Source organism: Manis javanica, chromosome 3 (assembly GCF_040802235.1).
Source record: "Manis javanica isolate MJ-LG chromosome 3, MJ_LKY, whole genome shotgun sequence".
Lineage (NCBI taxonomy): Eukaryota > Metazoa > Chordata > Mammalia > Pholidota > Manidae > Manis > Manis javanica.
Genome location: NC_133158.1, coordinates 25,771,659 through 25,796,684, shown reverse-complemented (window position 1 = coordinate 25,796,684; position 25,026 = coordinate 25,771,659). Strand labels below are relative to the sequence as shown.

Sequence of the window (25,026 nt, the reverse complement as noted above, 5' to 3'; positions counted from 1 at the left end):
GTGCTCCAGTTTGTTCACTGGTGTATTCCCTCAGCCTGGCACACAGCAGACACAAATATTTGTTGAATGAAAGAGAGAAACAAGATTAAAAAAAAAATCAGCATGCCATCTTTTTACATTCTTGAAGAAATAATATTTGCCATCTGCTTAATTTTACTCTAAGCTTATAGAAAAAAGTGACTTTATCTTTCTTCTATGACTTCACTAAACTTAAACCCAACCATAAGTGGTCTGCTTACAGCCACACAGAACATTACAAATATGAGGTTTTAAAGCCACGTGAGCTATTGACAGAAGGAGCCAGGCTCACTCATCAATGGCGATCTCGGAGGGAATCTCGGACCAGAGGCGAGCATATTTCACGGGCGTGACTTGTTCCTGGGGATCTCGGTCCACATGCATATGAAGCATGAGGCGGCAGAAGGATGCCCTCAGGTCGTAGGGCAGGTTCTCGTCAGACATGCAGCGGAGAATGAGATCTACATCCAGCTGGCCTGATATTTCGTTGATGGCCAGATACTGGCGGTCTAGACACATCCTAGCAAAAAGGTTCAGCTGATACCTGGAGAATAAAGGGGTTCCGTAAAGTTCATCAGAAATCATTGACGATAGATGGAAAACACAGCAGGACAGTTCGGACGGCCACAACTTTCACAGTAGTGACATGTGGCCATATGAACTTATACATCAACACCCTTAAATGGCTTATGTACTTCACACCTTGGCTTTTGTACCAAGCAGATAAACAGTCAAGCTATGCCAACAATCACATGTGTCTACCCTGCTGCACTGCAGTACTTATGTGACTTTTTGATTCCATTTGCCCTTGTTTATTTCACAAAATTGGAAAATAATGTTAGGCTGAAAATGATGATCTATTTCCTCAGTTGCTTTTTTACACAGTAAAGAACACAGAGTAAATGGTAAAGATATTGCCCATACTGAGTCTAATTAGAGATTTAACACTTCTAGGATCTTATCTAAGTGTACTCTTTGACTTCTACACACATGTGAAAAACATGGTGTAAAAAGCAAGGGACTCCTTAAAATGTCCTATGCTTTCTTCTTCCTCCAATTACATCTGATTGTCATTAATTTCTGAACTTGACAAGTGAACCACTCCTTCAAACACTGAAAAAGTAAACATACTTGTAATGTGCAATGAGAAAGCTAAAAGCTTCCAAAGTAGTAAGTAATGACTTCTGAATTTAAAACCCTGGTTATTACCAATAAACGTGAGTTGAAAATATTTTCAACCTCTCTAAATATCAGTGAAATGTGTATTAAAATATGACTATTGCACCCTCATAAGATGAACAAAGATTAAAAAGCAGCGCAATATTCAGAGTAAGAGAAAATAAGGAAAATCAAAAGTTCTCATTCATACCCAGTGGAAGTCTGCACCAGAATATCCAATTTAGGATTGCTTAGTAGGGCTTCAAATGTGCATACTCAGTAATATGCCAACTCAGTAATGCCACTCCTGGTGTGAAATGGAAACTCTTACACATACGCACAGATCTGAACAAGGATGTTCCCTGACATGAAAAACTACACTGTGGTGTACAATGGAATATCAGAGAGCAATAAAAACATGGCACACTAATAAAATGGAATACCATGCAGCAGTCAAAATGAAAGAAATAATCTACCACTATTAATATGAATACATTTGAGACAATACAGAATAAATAGGGCAGGGTTAGAATGGAACTCAGAGTATGGTACCATTTACACAAAAAAAATTTTTAAGAACAGATAAAATGCTATCTATTTTTTATGAACACATAGACACCTAGTAAAATAGAGAGTGTGGAAGGATACACACCACACACATAAAGGAGAAGGGAAGAGAATGCAGGCGACGGCCAAGTTTTATTTATTTTATTAAAAATGCCACAGCCACTTTTCCATCTTTTCTTCCCTTTTTTTCTCAAGGTGTTTACTGGTTCTCTTCCCTTTGCCTTTCCATTCCCTTCCCTTGAGGTGGCAGGGCCAGCAGGCCTCAGATCTGGGACCAAGGAGATCCTGGGGTTGGAGGAGGTGACCAGCAGAGGCAGACATTGAGCCAACGGGTGGGCATACCAGGGGAAACGCCAGCCAGGTGCTCACTGCCACAGACGGGAGTTGTGAATACGGAAAGGCCAAGGCTGGAATGTGTGTAGCTGGGAGTATGGATGTGGACTCAGGGATTTTATTATGTATTTGTATAGTACAGAAATAGGCAGGTATGCATATATATATATATAAAAGACACATGTGTTAATACACACACAAGCCCTAGCTCTGTCTGCTAAACTTTTATGAGACTGGCACTATTTTCGGTACTTTGCAGAGAAAGAAACTGAGGCATATTAGTGAGAATGTTTGATATCTTGATCTGGACGATGGTTACATGAATATATATACATGTCAAAATTTATCAAGCTGTAGACAAAGATTTGTGCATTTTCTTGTATGTATCTCAATATAAAAAAATTTTTTTGAACTTATTTAAATTAAGAAAAAGAAAAAGAAACTAGGGCATATATAACTTGACTGAAGCCAGAAAAGCTAGGAAGTACAAAGATCAGGATTTGAACCCAAGCCATCCGACCCCAAAGCCTGACTCCTAATTATTGCACTATCCATACAGGTGACATGCTGGTTAAGGACAAACTGTAACCAGGAGCTTATGTACTGATGCAAACAGTCTTTTTTTTTTTTTTTTTACCTAGTCACATTCAGATACCAATTTATGAAGTATTGATGAACTGTGCACTCTAAACTCCTAAAATACACATCTGTCTTTTTGCCTCACAACTGGATGACACCTTGGGACTCCCTGGAGAAACTGACGAAGCAGCACTGGTGCCCAGCATGGCCCCCGCTCACCTGTAGTAGCTGAGCACATCCCGGTCCTCCTTCTGCCCTTCCTTAGCATCCTGAGCCAGCTCCCGGACACTCTTACTGCGGATCTCTTTGTTGCTGTCCCTCCAGAACAGCCACACCTCCTCCTCATCTTCTCCTGCCTCTAGAGCATTCTCTCCAGTAGAAACACCTTCAAATTCAAAACGAGAAAGAACCAGCCTGGAAAATAACAGGAAGGGACAAGTCATTATGTGCGAAATGCTTGCTATTCTCTGATCAGCCACAGCAATGCACTGAAATCTCACTCGGCTTCCAGCATAAAGACACACAAGTGTCTTGTTTCTCCCACTGGCAGAATCACAAAGAGCCAAACATTAACTTTTACTTTATCTCTGTGGTTCTCAACCAGGGAAATTTCGCCCCCCACCCCAACCAGAGGGCATCTGGCAGTGTCTGAAAACAATGTGTCTGAGTGGGAGGGGTACTAATGACACCGAGTGGGTAGAAGCCAGGGACACTGCTGAACACCCCGCAGCACGCAGGACAGTCCCCTACAAGGAACAGTAATTTGGACCCAACTTTCAAAATCCTGAGGTTGAGAAACCCCTACACTAGCCCAATCCCAAAATTAAGTTATATATGAGAAGTGAAAAAAAATCACTAACATAGGGCATAATTTACTTTTGGGCTTTTTTTAAAAACATTGCCCATATTATTGGCACTATGCTTATTAGGAGAACCATTCTCGTGCTAAAAATGAACATTATTACTAAAACCTCTGTGGACCAATAAACAGTTTCAGATGAGTGGTCACTTAAAAAGCTCTTCCCTACACTGACTCAGTATCAACACCAAATTACCTTTTGTAAAATTTAAAATCAATGATCATACTTAAGAACTTTAAACTGTTAAGATTAAACCAAGTGAGTATACAATACTCCCTGGTGACTTCACTTTACTTTTAAACTAGTGTGAAAAGTGACACTGTTATGCAGAAGCCACCCTAAATGCACACTTAATTCCCCTAAACAAAACCTTTGCAAAAAAGATGATCAAAAGCCAGCCAGAGTGACTTCAGACAGAGTCTGAAGAAATCGAGGGGTCCAGTTTTATTGCTCATGAGCACAGACATCCATGGACCCACACACTGTCCATCGAGCCCCTTGCTTGTGTCTATCTTCAGCCCCCAAACCCTTACTCACTTGGTCTCAATCAGGATATCGGCGTTAGTCGGATTCAGCACAGCTTTACATATCAGTTCTTGGGTCACTGGAATTGATTTGTTCATGGACACACAGAGGTCAGAGAGGTAATCTAAGAACCTATCGAGAAAGAAAAACCAAACAAAAGCTGTCTGAAGAAACAGCAGAGGTCTGGCTCTTGGAGCCAGACTCTTCCTCAGGTGGACAAACCCAACACACCTTTGACGGAAGACGCTACATATTAGGTTGTAGCGCCCCTGCCTGGGGCCTTACCAGAAACCCGGTCACCAGGGAGAAGGAAAGATGCCACTGACTGTGGGAGATAGTAAGAAGGAGTGGAAAGAAGGAACAACACAAGAAAAGGACACGTAAGGAAGAGACAGAGGAGGGCCAGAGGGGTTAGGACAAGCCTCTGGTGCTGACGGCCCGCACTGGAATCCCCGCTTGGAGTCCTGTTAGCCGTTCTGACCTGCACTGTGATTCGGGGAAGTCGCTTCCCCTTGCCGTGCTTCAGTTTTCTCATCTACAGAAAAGGACGGTGTATAAGCCGAGACGGCTGCTCTGAGAATGGAGATACTTTCCATCTAGTGCTTACTTGGCTCGCTCCCCGGCGCATGAGAGTGCCCCCAGGAGGGTAAGGGGTAGTCATTTTTGTGACAACACGGGGGTGCCCCAGTGAGACTGTTCACAACGCCTGTATCATAAACCATTCCCCACGTCCCATGATGTGGTGTGGACCTTATTTAGAAGAAGAAAGGAGGGAAGAGAGTGAGGGGAGGGGGAGAGCAATCTGAATGAGACAGACACGATGAATTCTATATATAATACTGGATAATAAAAACACTCAAGTAACAACTGAGTTTCCAAAAGCCTCTTACAGATGATATTTGTGGGAGGGGTGTTCTGATAATAGGGGTGCAGAAAAGTAAAAGAGTGGCCAACAATCGTCATTTACTGCACATCTACTGAGTGCCAGGAACTTCACGTACATTTATCCTGATTTTTATAACCACTCATTTAGCAGCCGAGGAAAGTAAAGTGTGGGGGAAACGTCAAGGTTACCCAGGGGGTAAGTGTCAGAGCTGGGAGTCCCCCGTGAACTCGTTCCAGTACCATGTTCTTTACAATATGCATCCAGGAGCCCCTCGAGACCTGCCCAATCAAAATCTGTCACTGGCAGCCCCCCAAAAGGAATTCTAGCAAAAAGCAACAATGACCAGCTCAGAGCCTGCATCTTAAAACGCAGACTCCTTCCGCTGACAATCCCCGCCTCCGCCTCACCTGGGCTCCCTGTTCTTTCGCACCAGACTGACGAACGTGTCGATCTCGGCGGCAGTGATGTGTTTTTCCAGGAGTTTTCGATTATTGTGGAGCAGGGCGGTAATAGTGTCTTCAGCCAACACGTCATAGCCAATCTGCTTCTGCATGAAGCCAAACTGCTTGGCTATGTATTCCTTTCAAGGAAGAAAAGTGAGGTCAGCAGGGAGAAAAAATACAATATGATTAATCTAAAAACAAGGAAAGTAGCGACATTCTCCATTCTCAGTGAAAATTATTGCTCATAAGGGAAATGAGGTTGGAGCATCTTTCCACAACTTGCTAACCAAGGGCAACAGCTGTACATGCCTTTCACAGCTTTCATTTCACTAAACCTGCCACACAAATGTAATTAACCAAAATATCCTGTATTTATGGATAGGCATTTCATTAAGCATGTAGTATAAATTTTAATGTAGAGGCTTATTTTTCTAAAAGGTCAAAAGCTGTTTTTCAGCTCTGATTCTATTGCTAATTCAAGAGGATTTAACTGTGCCTTACTGTTCTGTGCTTCTGAATCAACACAGTTAAGCCTGCCTGGATATTTAGAACAATGTTACACTATTTCATTCTCTGTACCTGGGGCCAAAATACGTTTTGAAAGTCAAAGGGTAACAGAGAGTTAGGAATACCGGAGCCAGTCCATCATATTCACAGAACACATGAAAACATCTTTGGCTTCTCTCTTTGGGGATCAGATGTGACATTCCCTAAAACATTTGAGAACTCAAGGAACATTCTTGGGAAGATTTGTTTCTATGCAAAGATATTTCCCTGCCCAAGACAGACTATGTGTTTGCTTGAAGTTCAAGTGGCCCTTGAAACTCAGTTTACATTTTTTAATTATTAGTTCCAAAATCCTAAAAATGAGTCAGGACTTACAAGGTGGATATGGGCCATTTTTCAGCCCCTAGTCGATAAGGCTCTGTGTTTGGGAATTTTATCAGCCTACACTATTGCCAACTGGCATCGGATCTATAAACAACCTCGCAAGACATCCATAGCAGGAGTACCAACTCGTCTAGCCTCCTCGCGTACAAGCAAAATGTCCTGGCACCCACTTCGGGCTCTGACATATCCTTATCCGAAGATGAAAGACAGAGCAGAATAAAAGCTCTTTGGCACAACCTGAGTCTGGTATTAATGCTTTACTAGACATAAAGCAACCATAGAGCTGAGGCAACCTGCTCCGATTAATGACTGTACCATCACAGGTACATGACGCTTGATATTTAAACAACGGCAATGGCCAAGTAAAAGTTTTAGAGACACTTGCTCACAAGGTTATATCTAATAGTTTAGAGTAACAGCTCAAGAGCAACACTACCTTTAGGAGGACCAAAAAATAGCTAAACTGTAGAGAAAGGTTTAAAGGCCAGATATAATGGCAATCAAAAGCTTAAAAACAAAAGCCTCATGTCACACAGTGCAGGAACTGGAGTCAAGATTATAACATGCACGGTTCTGTGCGGCTGCAACGCTCTATGTCACGCAGGGTGTCTCAACCTCAGGAATACTGATTTTCTGGGCGGATAATTCTCTGTTGTGGGGGGCCTGCCCTGTATATTGCTGCATTCCAGTAGCATCCTTGGCCTCTACCTGCTAGACGCCAGTGGTACCCCCAAGCTGGGACACTCCAACAGTGTCCAGACATTGCCCGAAGTACCCTGCGGGACAGAATTACTCCCACCTGAGAACCATCAAATTAAACGATGTAGTTCTCAGATTTCCTTGGAATCTCCAATTGTTTGGAAGCCCCAAGAGGTCAGGACATTTATTTCATGGGGAGAATGGACTATGCATATGTCTATGGAGGGTGGTAACATGATGACTTAGAATGTCATACAACCTGAGATGGGACCCAAAAAAGAGAATGTTAACTAACTGCAGAGAGGGAGGGCATGGAGGGGCAGGAAGACAAGTTTGTGCTCTATCTTCAGTATAAGCACACAGTATCATTTCCCTAAGCCTTAAGGGAATGTGCCATTAAAAAATACTATAAATGTAATAATGTGGGAAAAAAACACAACAAAGAAATCTCATTGAAAAGTGGTTGCAGAAGGGGAATTCTCAGGTATCCTTCTTAAGGATGCTGTAATACATCTTCTTCCCTGGATTGCAGAAAAGTCTGTTTCCTTTCTAGGAGTCAGCATAACCATAAACTATTCTCTAGCCATTAAATACATGTATATGTAAGACTTAAAATTCCTAGGTCAAATATATGAACTTCAGGGGACACATGCTGATCACTTCCCACCAGCGCTTAATCCTGACCTGGTTCTTCCTGTAGTCCTGCTGGGAGTGCCTCAGGACCCTGTAGCAGAGCCGGCAGATGTGTCTGAAAGGGGCGTGTCTCTGGTCCCCAAGCTCTTCCAGTCGCAGCATCGGGCCATCGCCACAGTCTGTGAATGGCGCCTGTAACAACTTGAAGATCTATTTGTGAAAAAGAAAGAGTAAATATAGCCTTCACTTCATACGCTAGTGGCTAACCCTCTGTCTGGAAGTAATACAACCTCAAGGGTGGCTGGATGACGTAGGGAAGTCTTTCTATCCAAACACATCAATAGCCTGCAAACTGCATTTACTGTTCAACTGGGACAGGCCACCCACTGAATTCAGTCCACCTGGACCTAACTGGTCCTCCAATACTGGAAAGTGCAATGTTGAGACTGGTGGTTGAGTACAGACTCTAGAATCAGGAGATTCGAGGTTGAAATCACACACCCTTATTACTTCCTAGCGGTACAGAACAGTCGAGGTAACCTTTGGTGTTCTCATTAGCAAAATGGAAAGAATAAAACCTAGCTCACAAGGGTATTACAAGGACGATCACAGATAACAACTGTTCGTTGTATAAGTACAGTGCTCAGTGAAGGCTCCTGCCATTGAAGCAGATCAATTTAGCCCCTCAAGGAATTGCTGTTGTGAAAATGAACATGGGAATTGAGCCAGAGGTCTGTTATGGGAGTCATCACATGAAACTGCTGGACAGAATTTATTCCTGGACTAGAAATCCTTGTTGAAACATGATGAAGTGGTTAAAATAAATTTTGTCTATCACTGACTGACAGAAGAAGGGGTTTCTTACATCCCAAGTTCCTATGCAGAACTCTGGGACTGGTAATTAATATGTTTTTCTTCTGGCTTCAGTGGTTAGAAATTTCTATGCCAAGCTTATAGCCCAATCTCCAATAGCATTAGAGAACTGTATGTTCGCATTTCCATGTCCTTCAGCTACACCAGACTTTTAACTTTCCTCCCTATAATTTGTCTTTATGCCAGTTTATTTTAATTTGTATCAGATAATACCATCTATACATTTCCTGTAAGCCATTACTCAATCTTTATGGTATGATTTCATAATGATTTACAGGGGTTCCTATAAGAGTCTAGACAGACCTCAGTTTATAAAATACTGCAAAACTCCCAGGCATATGAAATAACCTTAAGGACACACAGCATTTGATATTATTTCTGAGAAAATAAAGTTATCAACAGAACTCTTTTTAGAGTTCCTCACAGGTGCATTCTCAAATAGTTGATATTCACCAAGCATGTTTCCAAGGGAATTGAGCTATCAAGTCCTGAAGTGACTTAGAGGAAACTCAGATGCATATTATTAAGTGAAGGAAGTCAACATAAAAAGCCTCCATACTGTATGATTCCAACTCTGTAACATTCTGTAAAAGGCAAAATTATGGGAGCAGTAAAAGGATCGGAGGCACTGTGGGGAGGGAGGGATGAACAGATGGGGATTTTAATGGCAGTGAAACTACTCTGTACACTATTGTAAAGGTGACACATGTCATTGCACATTTGTCCAGGCCCAGAGAATGGACAAGACCAAGAGTGAACCGTAATGTAAACTATAGACTTTGAGCAATTCTGATGTGTTGATGTAGGTTCATCAGTTGTAACAAATGGTGGGGGATGTTAATACTGGGAAAGGCTATGTATGTGTGAGGGTAGGTGGTATATGCAAACTCTGTACTCTCCACTCACTATTGCTATAAACTTAAAATTGCTCTAAAAAGTAAAGCCCATTAAAAAAAAAAGTCAACTGATCAAGCCTTCCAGGTGGGAATCACCCATGTCTCTCTCCAAGAGCAGTGATCACAATGATTTCTTACAAAGCCAACCCCACTTGTTACATCTCACCGACCTGCTTGAGGATATTCTGTTCCCTCATCAGCTTCTGCCTTTCTCTGTTGGGCTTGGAGAAGACGACTTCAAGCACATCCTGACCAGAGTTCGTTCCACCAGTGACAAAATAAACCAAATCTTCCAGCAGCTTGGTTACAGACCTAAGGGGGAAAGACATTATTGGGGACGGGAAATGTTTGCCATTCGGCAGGCTAGAGGCCTCCCCTTAGAAGCCTTAGGCCTAAGGAACAGAAGCAGACCCAGTCTTTCCAATTTCCCTGAAACTGACAACTGAGGTCAGTTATTAGAAAGAATGAAATACAGACAACACATTATTGTCCATGAAAGGATTATCACCTTCACAAAGTATTAACCATAAAATTGTATTTCAGGTGACCTCAACCCCTGACATTGAGTAAGGAAGCTCCAGACACCGAGCTGGAGACAGAGGCAGAGATAGATCTGTACAACTTTAGAGACCTTCAAAAAAGTATATGTGGTTCTTGAAAACAGAAGTCGGAGCCGCCCATAAACACTACAGTCTGCTACTCTCCTACTGAGCTGTTGAGAATCATCATTCCCCCTCAGTGCAAGGGGTTGTAAAAATGCACAGTGGGTGAGGACGCTTGTGTCTTGTTCTCACAGGAAACCCTTACCTTCTTTCATTCTGGGTGATGGTGCCCTTCTCCAGCTTCCCAGCTATGGAGCCCAGCACCTTGCTAGCATCATTGGCAAAATCCAGGTCCCGAACCTCAGCAGGAGATACTGGAACTATGGCAAATGCTTCCTTATCCTCCTTCACAGGAGAGGTGCCAATCTGAAACACAAGACGGTCTTTGTGGGGCAGACTCTTGGCTGAGATATTAGGCAAGCATTATATTTATGGGACACTGGACAATACAAAAAGCTGGAATTACGATGCAGTTAAAATCAACTAGACAGAAAGCCATCTGGAAGGAAGTACCCCTAAACTGTTAACAGGTGTTACCTCTGGAGATTGACATTGTGGGGAGCAGAGGGGCAGGAAATCGGGCACTGCTATCATTTTAGACCTTCATTTGCTACAGGGAGCAGGTAAGAGTCTTAGAATTTAAAACATGTTTATAAACACAAAGGGAAAAAAGAAAATATGCAAAATGGTAATTCTGACTCTAAGGGACAGTACTTTAAGAGTAGATATTTTGCCATTCTTTCAACTTTTCTATATACCAGATGATGTTCATAGAAGTAGAAGAAGTTCCAAAAACCTCCCTCATCACTAAAAGAAAACAAAATTACATGAGAGTATCATTCTACTTTTTAAAAAGAAACTCCTGTGTTTAAGTATTTCTGCTCTGTGATCCTGGAGAAGGTGGGGAAGGAGAGGTGGGCTTCAAGGAGAGAAATAGAAGGGCTTGGGAGAACTTTCAAGAAATAAAAATGTATTAAATACACAGAGAAATAAATGAATAATACAGATTGGGGAAAATTAACCAGGCATCTGATTTCCTCAAGGCACAGGCAAACATTCCATCAGCCAAAATCATCCTTCAGACAGACACGAAATCCAGACAATGGTTCAACCTTTAGGGCAGAAGCCATGGAATAAAATTAAAAAGGTTCTGGTGATTTCAAAAGCCTGGGCTTGCTTTAGCCACATCCCTTGGAGAGAATTCATTCATCGCATTCAAGTTTGTTCATGACCACATTCTTGACAAAGCAACGGACTTCAAGGCTCCCTAACCCCCCATCTGCCCTCAAAGGAGCCCTTTCATCAAGAAGCATGAGACCCAAGGGCAGGCGGCCAAGTTCCGGGACTTACTTTCAGCATCACGGGTTTCTCTTCCTCCTTGTCAATGGGGATATTTGTGCTGTGAACCCAGGTATTAGTACATAGGTGTCTGAGCCGGACGTAGGAGTTTCTAAAGAGAAAAAAAAGAAGGAGCTGGGGGACGGGACTATTTAGGTTCTCTATAATCACCAGCCTAGAATGTATTCTGTCGAAACAAAATGGGTACCGAAATGCTTCTCCACACACTGGGCAAAATATGAACTTAAGAACAGAGAGTTCTTTACCAAGATGAATCCTGATGTATATACAATAGAAAATCATTCATAGTGACTGACACTGTTGTGATACGCGGTTTCTCTAAGCAAGGTCATATCCTGTGAATGGGTATCTCGGAACTGAGCATGAGGCGGAGTAGTAAGAATTTCTTACTGAGTTTATATTAATGCTTATCATGAGAGATGATAAAGCAGTCACTGAAATTTTCACGTGGACCAGTAAAGCAAAATATAATTAAATTCCTATGAGAAAATATGAGTAAATCTTGAGGTGGGGAAAGCTTGCTGAAGCATGTAAGAAAATACAAGATCCCTTCATTTCAAAAGTGAAGGATAGATGTATCTAATTAGGTAGTTTAAAATTTTTAACTTCCACACAGCACAAAAACATGAGCAAAGCTGAAAGAAAAATGACAACCTGGGAAAACAAAAGAGTAGCACATAGCATAAAAAGCCTATTAATCCACATATATAAAGAGATCTTTAAAATAAATAAGAAAAACATGGATATTGGATATGAAAATGGGACAAGGACACAAACCAGTAATTTACTGAAGCAATACAAATGGCCAATAAACATGGAGGTACACAGTACCTTAGTACGCAATTTACACAAATTATGACAGTATGTCATTTTATTGTATCATATTCTAAAGATCTTAGAGACTGATATACCCAATATAGACAAGAGCTTAGGGGAATGAGTCCTCACATTCATGGTCAGAGTGTCAACAGGTAATACTCTGGAAGGATGTCTGGCACTTTGCATAATGTGTAATAGGTATCTTTCCACCTAGCAATCCCTTTTTTAGATTTCTGCCATCAGAGATGACAGTGCAGGTACAAACCGAGCTACACAATGTCCAACAAAGCATTATTCACAATAATAAACTATTATAAACAATCCAATGTGTCAATAGTGGATTTGTTAATTATCATACATACAGCAGAATATTATAGAGGTATTTTCAGTGGTGACAATCAATATTCATTTACATGGAAATATGTAAAGAACATACTGCTGAGGTTAAAAAAAAGTTAAGAACAGCTTATAATGTCATTTACAATAAATTATATTTAGGTTATCTATGTGCCCAGTAGTCAACTCTGAAAGGTTGCACTTTATGTGAATTTTTCTTGCTTCTGTGTTCTTCATGGGATTTTAAAACATTTTTGTTGTTTCTTTTTACAGTGAGTACAGATCATTTTGCAATGTTTTTCAATTTTACTTTTCTTTTAGAGAAATAATAGAAGTAAAGGTTCAGTTCTTGTGCATTAGGAAACCTACCATCCCACTGGTTGGAGAAGATAAATGTATGACCACCAGTGGTAGGTAATGGGCGATGTAGATGAAAAGGCATTAAGTTGGGAGACAGTCAAGATAAATACTGAAGGACCTTTAGAGGAGATCAGGGAGACTTCAGAGAGTCATGAAATTTGTTACAGAAAACTTGAGTGGGAACTTTAAACATTGGTGAGACTGGGGCAGCATGGAAGTCATTTGCATTGATAGGAATTTAGAGTGGGATCCACATGGGAAACAGGTGGGGAGGGTACACATCTTCTCAGCAGATCTCTGCCTTCTGTCTCCCGTCATTATAACTGTCTTGAACATTACAAGTAAGGCAAACAGTAAAATTTACTTTAAACTAGCATGAATAAAAAGTAAACAACGTGAACAAGAAATTTGACAGAGATTTACAGTTTTTTTTTTCCAAGTGATTTGGGCTCATTTTCTTATTGTCCAAGTATAACTAAAGCTCCCTGTAGCTTAGTTTTAAGTTGGATGGTTATATTCCATAGAATTCTATGTTAAATTACATGTAAAACACAAAGGGCACTCTATCAATTTAGCTGAAGCCCCATTCCCAATCCTTAACTCAAAAGCTGTGATATTGGGACAATTACAAAAGAGCCACAAAGCTGAATGCTCTCCCAGTGTTCATTTAATGCACCTATTTTACATATGCTGCAATTTTATTATCTTATTTAGTATAACAAGGATTTGTATTATCCTTTTCTATTTAGCAAGGATTCTTCTAACCAGTGACTGGGACAAAAATTCCTTTGCTGATAACATTTCAGGAACCTTCATATAACTACTCCTAGACTCCCTGATTTTCAAACAAGGAAAACTTACTGCAACTTCAAGATGGAAGGAAATGAGTATACTACTCCTGAAGTCTTTCATGCCTTTGCACAATATGGCTCCGAGGTTACTGGTTAAAGGCAAGCATGGATACAAAATTAAAGAGCTGAGATCAAGTCCGAGGTCATCACCGGTAGTGAACATGGTGGTAGACCATTGCCAGACCCTTCTCCATGGTGAACACAAGGCTTCCCTTGCTTGTGAGTTTAGAATACATCTACCTAGTAACAACTGACCACTAAGGGAGTTTTTCAACAAGGAAACAGTAATGAATGGAAGGGATATAAAAACAGGGGTCTCCAAAAAGGGAAAGCTGCTTGGCCAGCTGACCTAGAAGATTAACTTTCTCTTCCCACATGACCATGGGGATTTCCACCCACTGTGGGATACAGCCAGCTAGCACCTCATTCCTCTTCCCTGCAGCCATGCCTTCTGTGGGAGCAATGTGATTCCTTAAATCACATGGTTCTGTTCTTACCTATCCCTTACCAACTAAAACATTTAGCATACAATATAAATTTCATTTCCTTGTCTTCTGGGAACCTCAAAAGATTCAGTAAGTAACTTCCAGAAAGAGGATGCAACACATGGAAAATTACTTAAACCAAAATGCAATTGTGTTCTACAGACGTGTACCTATCTAGGTAATAGGCAGGCAGGCAATGGGAAAGGAAGCTTTCAAAAAGTTATCTACCAGACAGCTACATGTAAGAGAATGAAACTGGATCACTGTCTAACCCCATACACAAAAGTAAATTTGAAATGGATCAAAGACCTGAATGGTAAGTCATGAAACCATAAAACTCTTAGAAAAAAACATATGCAAAAATCTCTTGGACATAAACATGAGTGACTTCTTCATGAACATATCTCCCCGGGCAAAGAAAACAAAAGCAAAAATGAACAAGTGGGACTATAATATCAAGCTGAAAAGCTTCTGTACAGCAAAGGACACCATCAATAGAACAAAAAGGTATCCTACAGTATGGGAGAATATATTCATAAATGACAGATCTGATAAAGGGTTGACATCCAAAATATATAAAGAGCTTATGCACCTCAACAAACAAAAAGCAAATAATTCAATAAAAAAATGGGCAGAGGGGCTGAACAGACAGTTCTCCAAAGAAGAAATTCAGATGGCCAACAGACACATGAAAAGATACTCCACATTGCTAGTCATCAGAGAAATGCAAATTAAAACCACAATGAGATATCACCTCATACCAGTAAGGATCGCCATCTTCCAAAAGACAAACAACAACAAATGTTGGCGAGGTTGCGGAGAAGGGGAACCCTCCTACACTGCTGGTGGGAATGTAAATTAGTTCAACCATTGTGGAAAGCAGTATGGAGGTTCCTCAAAATGCTCAAAATAGAAATATCATTTGACCCAGGAATTCCACTTCTAGGAATTTACCCTAAGAATGCAGCAGCCCAGTTTGAAAAAGACAGATGCACCCCTATGTTTATCGCAGCAGTATTTACAATAGCCAAGAAATGGAAGCAACCTAAGTGTCCATCAGTAGATGAATGGATAAAGAAGATGTGGTACATATACACAATGGAATATTATTCAGCCATAAGAAGAAAACAAATCCTACAATTTGCAACAACATGGATGGAGCTAGAGGGCATTATGCTCAGTGAAATAAGCCAGGCGGAGAAAGACAAGTACCAAATGATTTCACTCATCTGTGGAGTATAAGAACAAAGAAAAACTGAAGGAACAAAAACAGCAGCAGAATCACAGAACCCAAGAATGGACTAACAGTTACCAAAGGGAAAGGGACTGGGGAGGATGGGTGGGAAGGGAGAGATAAGGGCGGGGAAAAAGAAAGGGGGCATTACGATTAGCATGTATAATGTGGGGGGGGGTGTATGGGGAGGGCTGTACAACACAGAGAAGACAAGTAGTGATTCTACAGCATCTTACTATGCTGATGGACAGTGACTATAATGGGGATTGTGGGAGGGACTTGGTGAAGGGGGGAGCCTAGTAAACATAATGTTCTGCATGTAATTGTAGATTAATGATAACAAAATTTTTAAAAAACTATCTACCCTACTTCAAGTCGTATTTTAAAGTGATGTCAAAATAGATCAAAGACCAAAGTGTAAATAGCAAAAGCTGTGAAACTCTTAGAAGAAAACATTGGCATAAATCTCTGTGACCCTGGATTAGACCATGGTTTCTTAAGAAACCCCGAGCATAAGCAATCAAATAAAAAATAAACTGCACTTTGATAAAATTAAAGTCTTTTGTGCTTCAACACACACCATCAAGAAATTCTATAGGATGGGAGAAAATATGTGCAAATCATGTATTTGATAAGGGTTTGTATCTAAAGAACACTTAAAACTCTGTAACAAAAAGACAACCCAATTTTTTAAGTGAGCTAACAATAATGGGCAAAGGATCTGAATAGACATCTCTCTAAAAACAATACACAAATGGCCAATAAGCACATGAAAAGATGACTGACATCATTAGCCGTCAGAGAAATGCAAATCAAAACCACAAGGAGATACACACTTACCAGCAAGGATTGCATAGAAAAGGACAGACAGTAACAAGTGTAGGAGGCAATGTAGAGAAATTAGAACCCCCATATATGGCTGGTGGGAATGTAAAATGGTACATCTATGTTGAAAAGCAGTCTGGCGGTTTCTCAAAAGTTTAGACATAAAGTTACCATATCACCCAGTAATTCTACTTGTAGGGAGAGCTTCAAGAGAAATGAAAACTATATCCATACAAAACTGTGTACACAAAATGTTCACAGCAGCATTATTACATAATAGTTACAAAGAGCCAACTACCCAAATGGTCATCACCTAGTAAGTGGATAAATATAATACGGTAATAACCACTTAATGGACTATTATTGGGCAATAAAATGAAGCATTAATACATGCCCTATAATAATAATACATATTAGATAAGGATGAACCTTACAAATACTAAGTGAAAGAAGCCAATCACAAGAGTCCACATAATACATAATTTCATTTACACAAATGTCCAGAATAGGCAGACTGACAGAGAAAGCAGATTAGTCTAAGGCTCGGGGCAGAGCGTGGGGAAATGAAAGAGACTGCTGATGGGTATGGTGTTTCTTTCTGGGGTGACAAGATGTCCTAAAATTGCAATGCTGGTTGCCCAATTCTGCTAACCTACTAAAAACCACTGCACTGAGCACTTTAAATAGGTGAATTATATGGTATATGAATTATGCCTCATTGTTATTTTTTTAAAAAGGCAATCTAAATTAGGGGTTCTAAATCTGGATTATGCAAAGCTGTGCACATAGTTGGGATTTTCCAGGGAACATTTCTAATTTTCCCCAGATTCTCAAGGAGTGAACAACCCAGCAGGAATTAAGAACCAATGATCACATTACTAAATGCAGTGAAAGGCCTCCTTGCATTTTAAAGCTCTGTGTGGACACTGCCTTACATGTGCCACTCTGAGAGGGACAGGAATGGCACCCAGCACAGAAGAAGGTTCTCCTCTAAGATGTAAGATTTTGGGGTCCGTGTTGAGACTTGCTGACTTACAAGTTGCTTCAACTTTGAGCTTCAGTTTCTTTATCTATAATAATAATACCCATATCACAAAGGTCCTCATGAAGATGAATTAATGTAACACAATAAAGGGCTCAGCATTGTATGTGGCATGTAGTCAGCCCTGAACAAAAGTTAGCCATTACTAATAATACTGGTGCCGACGTTGTTAAGCACGGGCTTTTGTCCTTTTATAGGATGGTTCTTTCCCCTGCCTTGAAATGCATGCTTATGCAATAATCCAAAGAGCTAAATTTAACAAAATAACCAAAGAATACTAGTCTGACTCCTCCATGTTTTCAATACAATATACTATGCATTCAGGGAATTTTAAATATTCCATTTTCTGGAGTTGTTTTTCAACTGTTTATTCAACTGATCAGGAGCTCTCTCAGGTTTGGGAAGGAGAAAGAAAATAAAGGAAACTAAGAATATGGAACGCCTTGAGCTTAAGGTTTCGCTTGCTTACCTCCATATGGCGTTTCTTATCCAACCACTGAGAAATCCTAACTGATGAGCCATTAAAAAAAATCTGAACGCTGTTTCAACGGAGAGCCAGAATAAACCCTTTATGGAACTGTGCAAAAGCTGCAAGAAATGCACTCATGATTTGGATTCCAAAAAACCCAGCCAGGTCACATATGCCGGCCCGGACTCACTTGGGATAAGCTGTTTTGGAATCGTACCTGGGGACGAGGCTATCCCCCCCACGGAGAGTGGTGGGGTCAAGTTCAAAAATGGAGGAGATGTCGCTGCCTTCAGGCACGGACACCAGCGAGTACACCATCTTTTCTTGGGCATTTCGCAACCTGCTTCGAGAGGCGTCCTGATCAGGATCCACCTGAGGAGGAAAAGCCATCATGTCAAGGATTCTGTGCGCCAAACCCTTCCCAGTATTTCGTGCTGTGATCACCGCACAGTCCCTGGGAACAGGGAGGAAACGATTGTGAACGTCGGCGGTTGGCAGGAAAAGCACCACAGTTTGAGAGCAGCCACTGAAGAGGATAACCGGCCACCCGTGCCAAGCATCTTTACATTCAACCTCCTTATGTTGCAATAAAAATGATCCAACAGTGCCAGGTTACAATAACAGATGTCCATGGTGGTAATGAACGCCCTCCGTAGAGATGCGTCCGTCTGTGGTAGTTGGCAAAGGGGAGAAGCACTTTTTGAGAAAACTTATCCTGTGGATTTGGTTATGGGTTGCTGTGTTAACCTAGAGTGAAACTGTCTAGCAATAACATGATACAGCTACTTCCCAGGAGAAAAGCAGTAACATAAATAAGCCTGAATCCAAGCATTTGTAAGCAGTGATCCCAGCATGGCCAAGAAAAATATTTGAGGAAGTCAGGGCAGTCCTGAAAAATGCATCCATAATTAATCACGGCTGCTGACCACAGTCGAGGGAAGAAAGGGCCTCTCTGGCTGCATTAGGGGTTTGGCTGAGATTGAAGAAAATCTCTGACAGTGAAGGCTAATGAATAATGATGAAAACTTTCCTGAGGAACTTGTAAAACACACGCTATGCACCAAAGCCCACCTTCCTTCCCAGGGAGATTTGAGCGTGTTTAGTTCAGCACCTGCCAGTAGGCTCTGCAAGTTCTCTCAGTGCTGTGCCTCTACATGCGACTACTTTTCATTTTTAACATCTTTGCACGATGACAATGTCCACATGCATTTCCTGGGAAAGCCACATTTTCTTTGTTACTAATTCGCTCTGCTTAGCTTTTGGGACTGCTTCCTCCCCAAATAGGGAATGGAGAAAAAGAAATCGAACCTAACAGGCCAAAGAGAGAGCATGAGAGAATTAAATTCCACAGGGCCTGACATCAAGGATTGCAGCCAGCTTCATTAGTTCATCAGCAGCCCCAACTTTTGTCTGTTATTTCAAAAAAAAAAGGAAGGAAAGAAAATATAAGTGGTTCTTATAATACCCAAAACGTGTCTCCTTTCTCCATGTGCTGTCTCCTCTAACACCTTGCAGCTCTACCTGAACATACTCATGACCCGTTATTCCAGCTACACCAAAGCAGACTCCCCTGGGGAGCACCAGACCACCTCTACAAGCTCAGGCCAGGAGAAAGAGCTTCCAGAAAAGGCAGCATTTGTCCTCTTCTAACTACTGGTACCTGCAGAGTGCTCCACACACCACTTTCAGAACAAACGTTGACCTGATGCTGGTTGGAGACCTAGGGCTAAGCTACAGGCCAGCAGTTAAATTTCAGACCTGCCAGAATTCTAAAGAAAAATTAAAATTGCATTAAGTCCAGGGTCTCCAGACCGTTGACGGAGAACCAGCATCCTCACTTTCTTTCCGTGTGTGGTCGGCATGTGCCCCCTAGTGGGAGGTAAGGCACACGTGCCAGAGCCCTCAGACGAACGTCAGCCTGGAGCTGTCCCCTCTCCCTCTGGCATCAAGCCCACGGCGCAGGGGTGCTGTTGAATTAAGAAGAACATGCACAACAAGGCTGAATGAGGGCCCAGCCCAAAAGCACAAGTGCTGGGTGCCAGTCTCAGCGAAATGTGTGACCATGAGCAGAGCAGAACGAGAGGCCTCCTCTCCCAAACTTACACACTCTAGCTTTTCCACCCAAGTTTCCAAGCCAAGAAGAGGGCGAAGGTTGCAGGACCCTCCCAAGGCTCACATCTTCCCTGCAGAGGCCTCCACCCAGCCCTCCTGCACATGAGGACCGCCACCGTAGCCAGAGCATCGCAGCCTAGATCTACACCCAAGCCTGCTGACACAGCCTGCCATGGAGCAGCATGAAACAGGACTAGGTCAGCCAGACTCCAGCACGCTGTGAGATATGTGAGGAGTTAAGACCACTCTCTCTGCTACCTCTTTGGTCCAGTGAAGATCATAAAACCCACCCTAACTCCTTCCGTGTGGCTGATGTACACAAATGAAGTGGTGGATGTAAAGCATGGAAAATGCTAAATCTTGTGCAACTTACGAAAATGCCATTTACTGGGAGCTCACTGGGGGCCACTTCATTTGCACATCATCTCATTTCATCCTTACAACAGGTATATCTGGCACATCTACAGATGAGGGAATTAAGGCTCAGAGAGGCAAGGTAGCTTGTCCAGGGTCACACAGCTCATAAGTTGTGGGTCTGCTATTTAAACCCAGGTCTGTCTCCCTCTCCTGCCCTGCTTTGATCACCATGTTCTTCCTCCTGCACTACAAATGCCAGGCTTTCCCTTGCACACCAACAGGCCAGGAGAGCACTAAGGCCAAGGATGCAAGTCACACAAAGGCAGTTCTTTCTCTCAACATAAAGAAGGTGCAAGAGCTGTCTGATGAAAAATAATGCCCCTGCCAGGCCACACCTTCAAATACAAGCCACATGAGCAGGAGGCAGAGATGCTGTGTGAACATTTCCTTGCATATCAGCAGAGAGTTGGACAAGGTCTGTGTTTTCTACCTTCCATTAAATGTGGAAGGTCAGCTTTCAAAGTGGGCTCCAGCCAGGAGGGCGAACAGCAAGAGAGGAAGGAAGAGAATCCTCAGGTGTTCCCTCAAGAAGCAGGAAAGAGGAGATGAACTCTTCCAGAGAATCAGGAACTCCACTGGAACTATCCTCCACATTTATTCCAAAGCTAACATTCTATCCAAACCTAACTAGAAGGGTCATATTGCTACAGAGTTCACACTTTCCAAAAGCAATTACAGTCTGTATTATTTCCACCCCAACACCTTTCATGAATGTGTCTACGTTCAAGTCTCTCCAATTCTTTCAAAATTTTACCAAAAAACAAAGCAAAAAGACCTCTCAATAACACCTACAACATCCACCATGGAGATGGTCACATGGACACACAATGTCAAGTAGAGGAGCAACTGTTTACATTTTTGTTTAAATCGTAGACCAGAATGAAGCACTCCACAAGACAACTGCTTTGCTTATATCCATCATTGCTGTGTACCACTGCCCCCTTCAGATGTGGACACCTGAACCCCCAAGTGCCTCCAGATCAGCATTAGTCAAGCAATGACTTTCAAAAAAAGATACGATTGTCATTAAAATGCCAACTTGCATTAAAATGACATTATAAAGACTATTTCTAACTTTACAGAAAACAAGGACATATGATTAAACAATTGAGTGTCTAATCAGATGTCAGGCACACCATGCCTCATATGTCACCTCTGCAGTCCTTATGACACTATTCAGCTCATACACTCACTCCTTGAGAAATCTGAGTGAGCTATAGATTGAGGCCAACAGCAATAGGACACTGGTTTGTAGAAGGTCAACTTCCACAGAGGCCATCAGTATCTCCAGCTTAAGGGTATTCCCAAGAGATACCTTGAACTTCGGCAACTTAGAGTTGGGGACCCCTTGACTAAGCACACAGAAAGAGCACCATAACTGACAGTCCCTTGGACCAATCATGACCCACGGAGAGGTGACTGCCTCCAAGGGAAGCATAGAACAAGACCCTCTTTTAAGACAGCCTAAGGTGTCCCCTTCCCCAGCACTCAGGGCCACAGTGGCAATTTCCTAAATGGGGGTCCAGATCATTCAGCCTCACCCTAACAGATGAAGACAAGAAGGCTCTTGCCCATACTTACTGACAGCTGATACTCCAGGCATTCTTCCTCAAAGTCAGGGTCTACCTGATGAAAAAGAACCATTAGGAAATTAAAACATCCATTGCTTTCTCAAGGACTTGGCCCCACTTGCAGGCGACCTTCAAGGCCTGTGCACATCCTTGAACAGCTGAGAACTTGTCCCTTCCCTCTGTTCACAAAACCAGCATGCCACAACACCACACGTCACACAAGTACAACATACACGGAACAAGCTTCCAGTCACCAGTAGACGGCTCTTAAGTGTAGACAGGAGCACGAGGAATTCACTAGCAAAGCAAGAGTTAAAAGCCTGAGGTAAATAAAAGACCACTATCCAGTCACTTATAACCCTGCATATTTTTAGTTGGAAATAAATATTTGTGGCCTCCAGCAAGAGCTACATTCGCCTCAGAACATAACAAATAATGCAACAACCACTGATTTTTGGCAAACCATGTAACCAACATTTCTCACAGCTGGTTAGCTGGACCCATAATTCCCTGGTGCTCCATTTTGAATTTCAGTGTGGTCTGGATGTTTGGTTCTTAACTATTTCCAAATGATCAGTTCTTCCAGGTGTCAGGCATCCCAGGGGGGCTGATACACTTAAGAATCCGGCTTCCTCAGAGTCAGCTGAAGAAGCAGTATTGGCACCGAGGCATCACCTTGAAAGTCTCTCACCAGTGGTACCGAACAACAGGAGGCCTCTTTTCATGTACAACTAGAAGCTGACATGAATATGCATCGCATATCATCCAGCAGATCAGAGTAAAACTCGACATCTGTCACACAGAAGGATGGCTCCTTAATTTAATAGAGAAATTAAGAGGTGAATTCCTCCCGCCCTTCAATATTGCCTTTCTTGTGCCTCTCCTCAAAAGCCTTTTATAGACATACATAGTGAGTTACGGTAAGGTAAAGTGAATTTCCATGATTTTTGGCAAGTGAATTCCTGCAAGTGAAAGGTAAGACCCTATCTGTTCCACTAATGCTCTGAGAACCAGAATACTTTATAAAGTTGTCTAATTCTTTACGTGCTTAATGCTTCCAGCTTTCCACACCATGTTGCACGACAGCCGAGTCTTGGTCATTTGCCTCAGGAGCAGGGCTGGTAGAAAAGATGTGAGGAGAGTAGTATTCTAAAGCAAAACAAAGAGAATCCTAAAACCCAGAGTAGCATTCTGTTCTTTTTCTTTTTTAAGATCTGCTCTCTTTTAAGCAACTTTCAAATATACAGCACAGTAGTATTAACTAGAGTCACATCTGTATGTTTCGTCCCTGCAACAGCACTATTTTCTTGCTTACTCTCTCCCCACATCTTGATCATAATCCCTGTGAAGCACTAAAACGTGTTCATCATTTTTTTCCTTTTGTCTTACAAGCAGCGGAGTGAGGCAGAAGGGAACAGAAAAGCAGAAGGAAAAGCAGAGTGACTGACTGAGCACCTAAATGCTAACAGGCCACAGCGAAGTGAGGAAAGGGAAATGCATCAGCCCCGGAAGAGAAAAACAAAGGGGCCGCTACTTACCTCTGCTGCTAAGTAGTGCCCGGTAGCAAGATGCTTGAAACGGAAGAGGCTGTTCCAATACCCTGCTCCACCCCGACACGGGTCATGCTGGACCACCTGCAAGACAAAGAAGGATCAAGAGTGGAAGAAATGGTGGCCAACTGTGAATCTGAGACACTGTCCAGGGGCTGTGGTTCCGGACGGGTATTTACTAGCTGAGAAAAACAATTTCTTCCGACAAGCCCACTGCAGGTGCCACAGGTAATGTCAGAGCTCACATACATGGAAGTGATTAGTAATGTTTCTGCAAAGAAGAAAAAGAGCTACTTGGTTAGCATTAAATGGTTTAGGTACAAAGTTCAATGGTTTTCAGAACATTTGCCTTAACTACAATGAAACAAATTAAGATTCTGAAATTCATCCACAAAAGGCACAACATTAAAAAGGAATTTCATGGAAAACTGTAAAAGCATTCTCTATATGTACTCATATGGTGAAACCCATAGACAGGCCTGTATTCTGAAACATGAAACTCAGAAAGCTTGGGCCAATTTACCAGAAAAATAAATAGAACTTCAGCTTCTGGTCAAGAGAGAGTAATTGGCACTGAAGGTTGGTGCCAAAAACAATTAGACACAGCACAAAATCTAGGAACTTACCATAGATGACTAGAAAACTGGATAAAATATGTGAAACAACTGTGTTCAGGTGTATCTATGGAGACACTCAAAAAATATGTGCTATGGCATGGTAAGGAGGAAAAGAAGAAGATAGGTGGAATGGGGACATTTTTTAATTTATGTAGATCCCTTTAATCATGAAAACTGTAGAAATAGTTCTATACAATAACCAAGATAAACCTGAGCAGGGTAAACATGGGTATAATACCCATGTGAGAATAGAGCAGAGACCATTTTTCTAACAAAGTATTGTGTAACTGATGCTAAACCAGAGAAGATACAATGACTACAAATTAGGCACATGAAAAAAATGCTCCATGTCATTAGGCACAAGGGACATGCACATCAAAACCACAATGGACTCTCACTACACAACTACTAAAATGGCTAAAATTCAAAAGACTGACCATATGCAGTGTCAGTGAGGATGTGGAAGAACTGGAACTTTCTTACCCTGCTGATGAGAATGTCAAATGATCGATCACTTTGAAAAACAATTTGGTAGTTTCTTTATGGTAAACATATACCCACCCTATGGTCCAGCAATTCCATTTAGGTATTTAGCCAAGAAAAATGAAAACTATGTCCATACAATTATACACATTTAAATGTCCACAGAAGCTTTATTTGTAAGACCCCAAAATCTGGAACCACTCAAATGTCCATCAACAGGTGGTAAAGAAATCGCAGTATGTCCATATCATGAAATACCAGTCCACAATATGAAGAAATAAGCTGTTTGATTCGGGCAACAACATAAACAAATCTCAAAACAATTAGGTGGGGAAAAAAACGCAGACCAAAAAAAGATTATATACTTTATGATTCCATTTATATGAGGTTCAAGAACAGGCAATACCAATCTACTAAGACAGAAGTCAATCAGTGGTTACCTTTTCCAGAGAAAAAGTTAGAACATTGCATGGACAGAGGCTCAAGGAAGCCTTCTGGGTGCTGCTAAGTTGTTCTATTTCTTGATCTGGGTG

At 41.7% G+C, this 25,026-nt stretch overlaps 1 protein-coding gene across 1 annotated transcript in view; it reads right to left on the bottom strand.

Annotated features, from left to right (window-relative positions):
• ITPR1 (inositol 1,4,5-trisphosphate receptor type 1) overlaps window positions 1-25,026 on the bottom strand; it is a 296,128-nt gene that overhangs the window by 148,432 nt on the left and 122,670 nt on the right. Inside the window, exons 11-21 of the mRNA XM_073230964.1 lie at window positions 23,382-23,477; window positions 21,854-21,898; window positions 17,961-18,115; window positions 11,314-11,413; window positions 10,169-10,329; window positions 9,532-9,673; window positions 7,644-7,802; window positions 5,334-5,506; window positions 4,053-4,172; window positions 2,875-3,069; window positions 311-562 (exon numbers count right to left, since the gene is read on the bottom strand). Coding sequence (XP_073087065.1) covers window positions 311-562; window positions 2,875-3,069; window positions 4,053-4,172; window positions 5,334-5,506; window positions 7,644-7,802; window positions 9,532-9,673; window positions 10,169-10,329; window positions 11,314-11,413; window positions 17,961-18,115; window positions 21,854-21,898; window positions 23,382-23,477 — 1,598 coding nt within the window. The remainder of the gene's footprint in view (window positions 1-310; window positions 563-2,874; window positions 3,070-4,052; window positions 4,173-5,333; window positions 5,507-7,643; window positions 7,803-9,531; window positions 9,674-10,168; window positions 10,330-11,313; window positions 11,414-17,960; window positions 18,116-21,853; window positions 21,899-23,381; window positions 23,478-25,026) is intronic.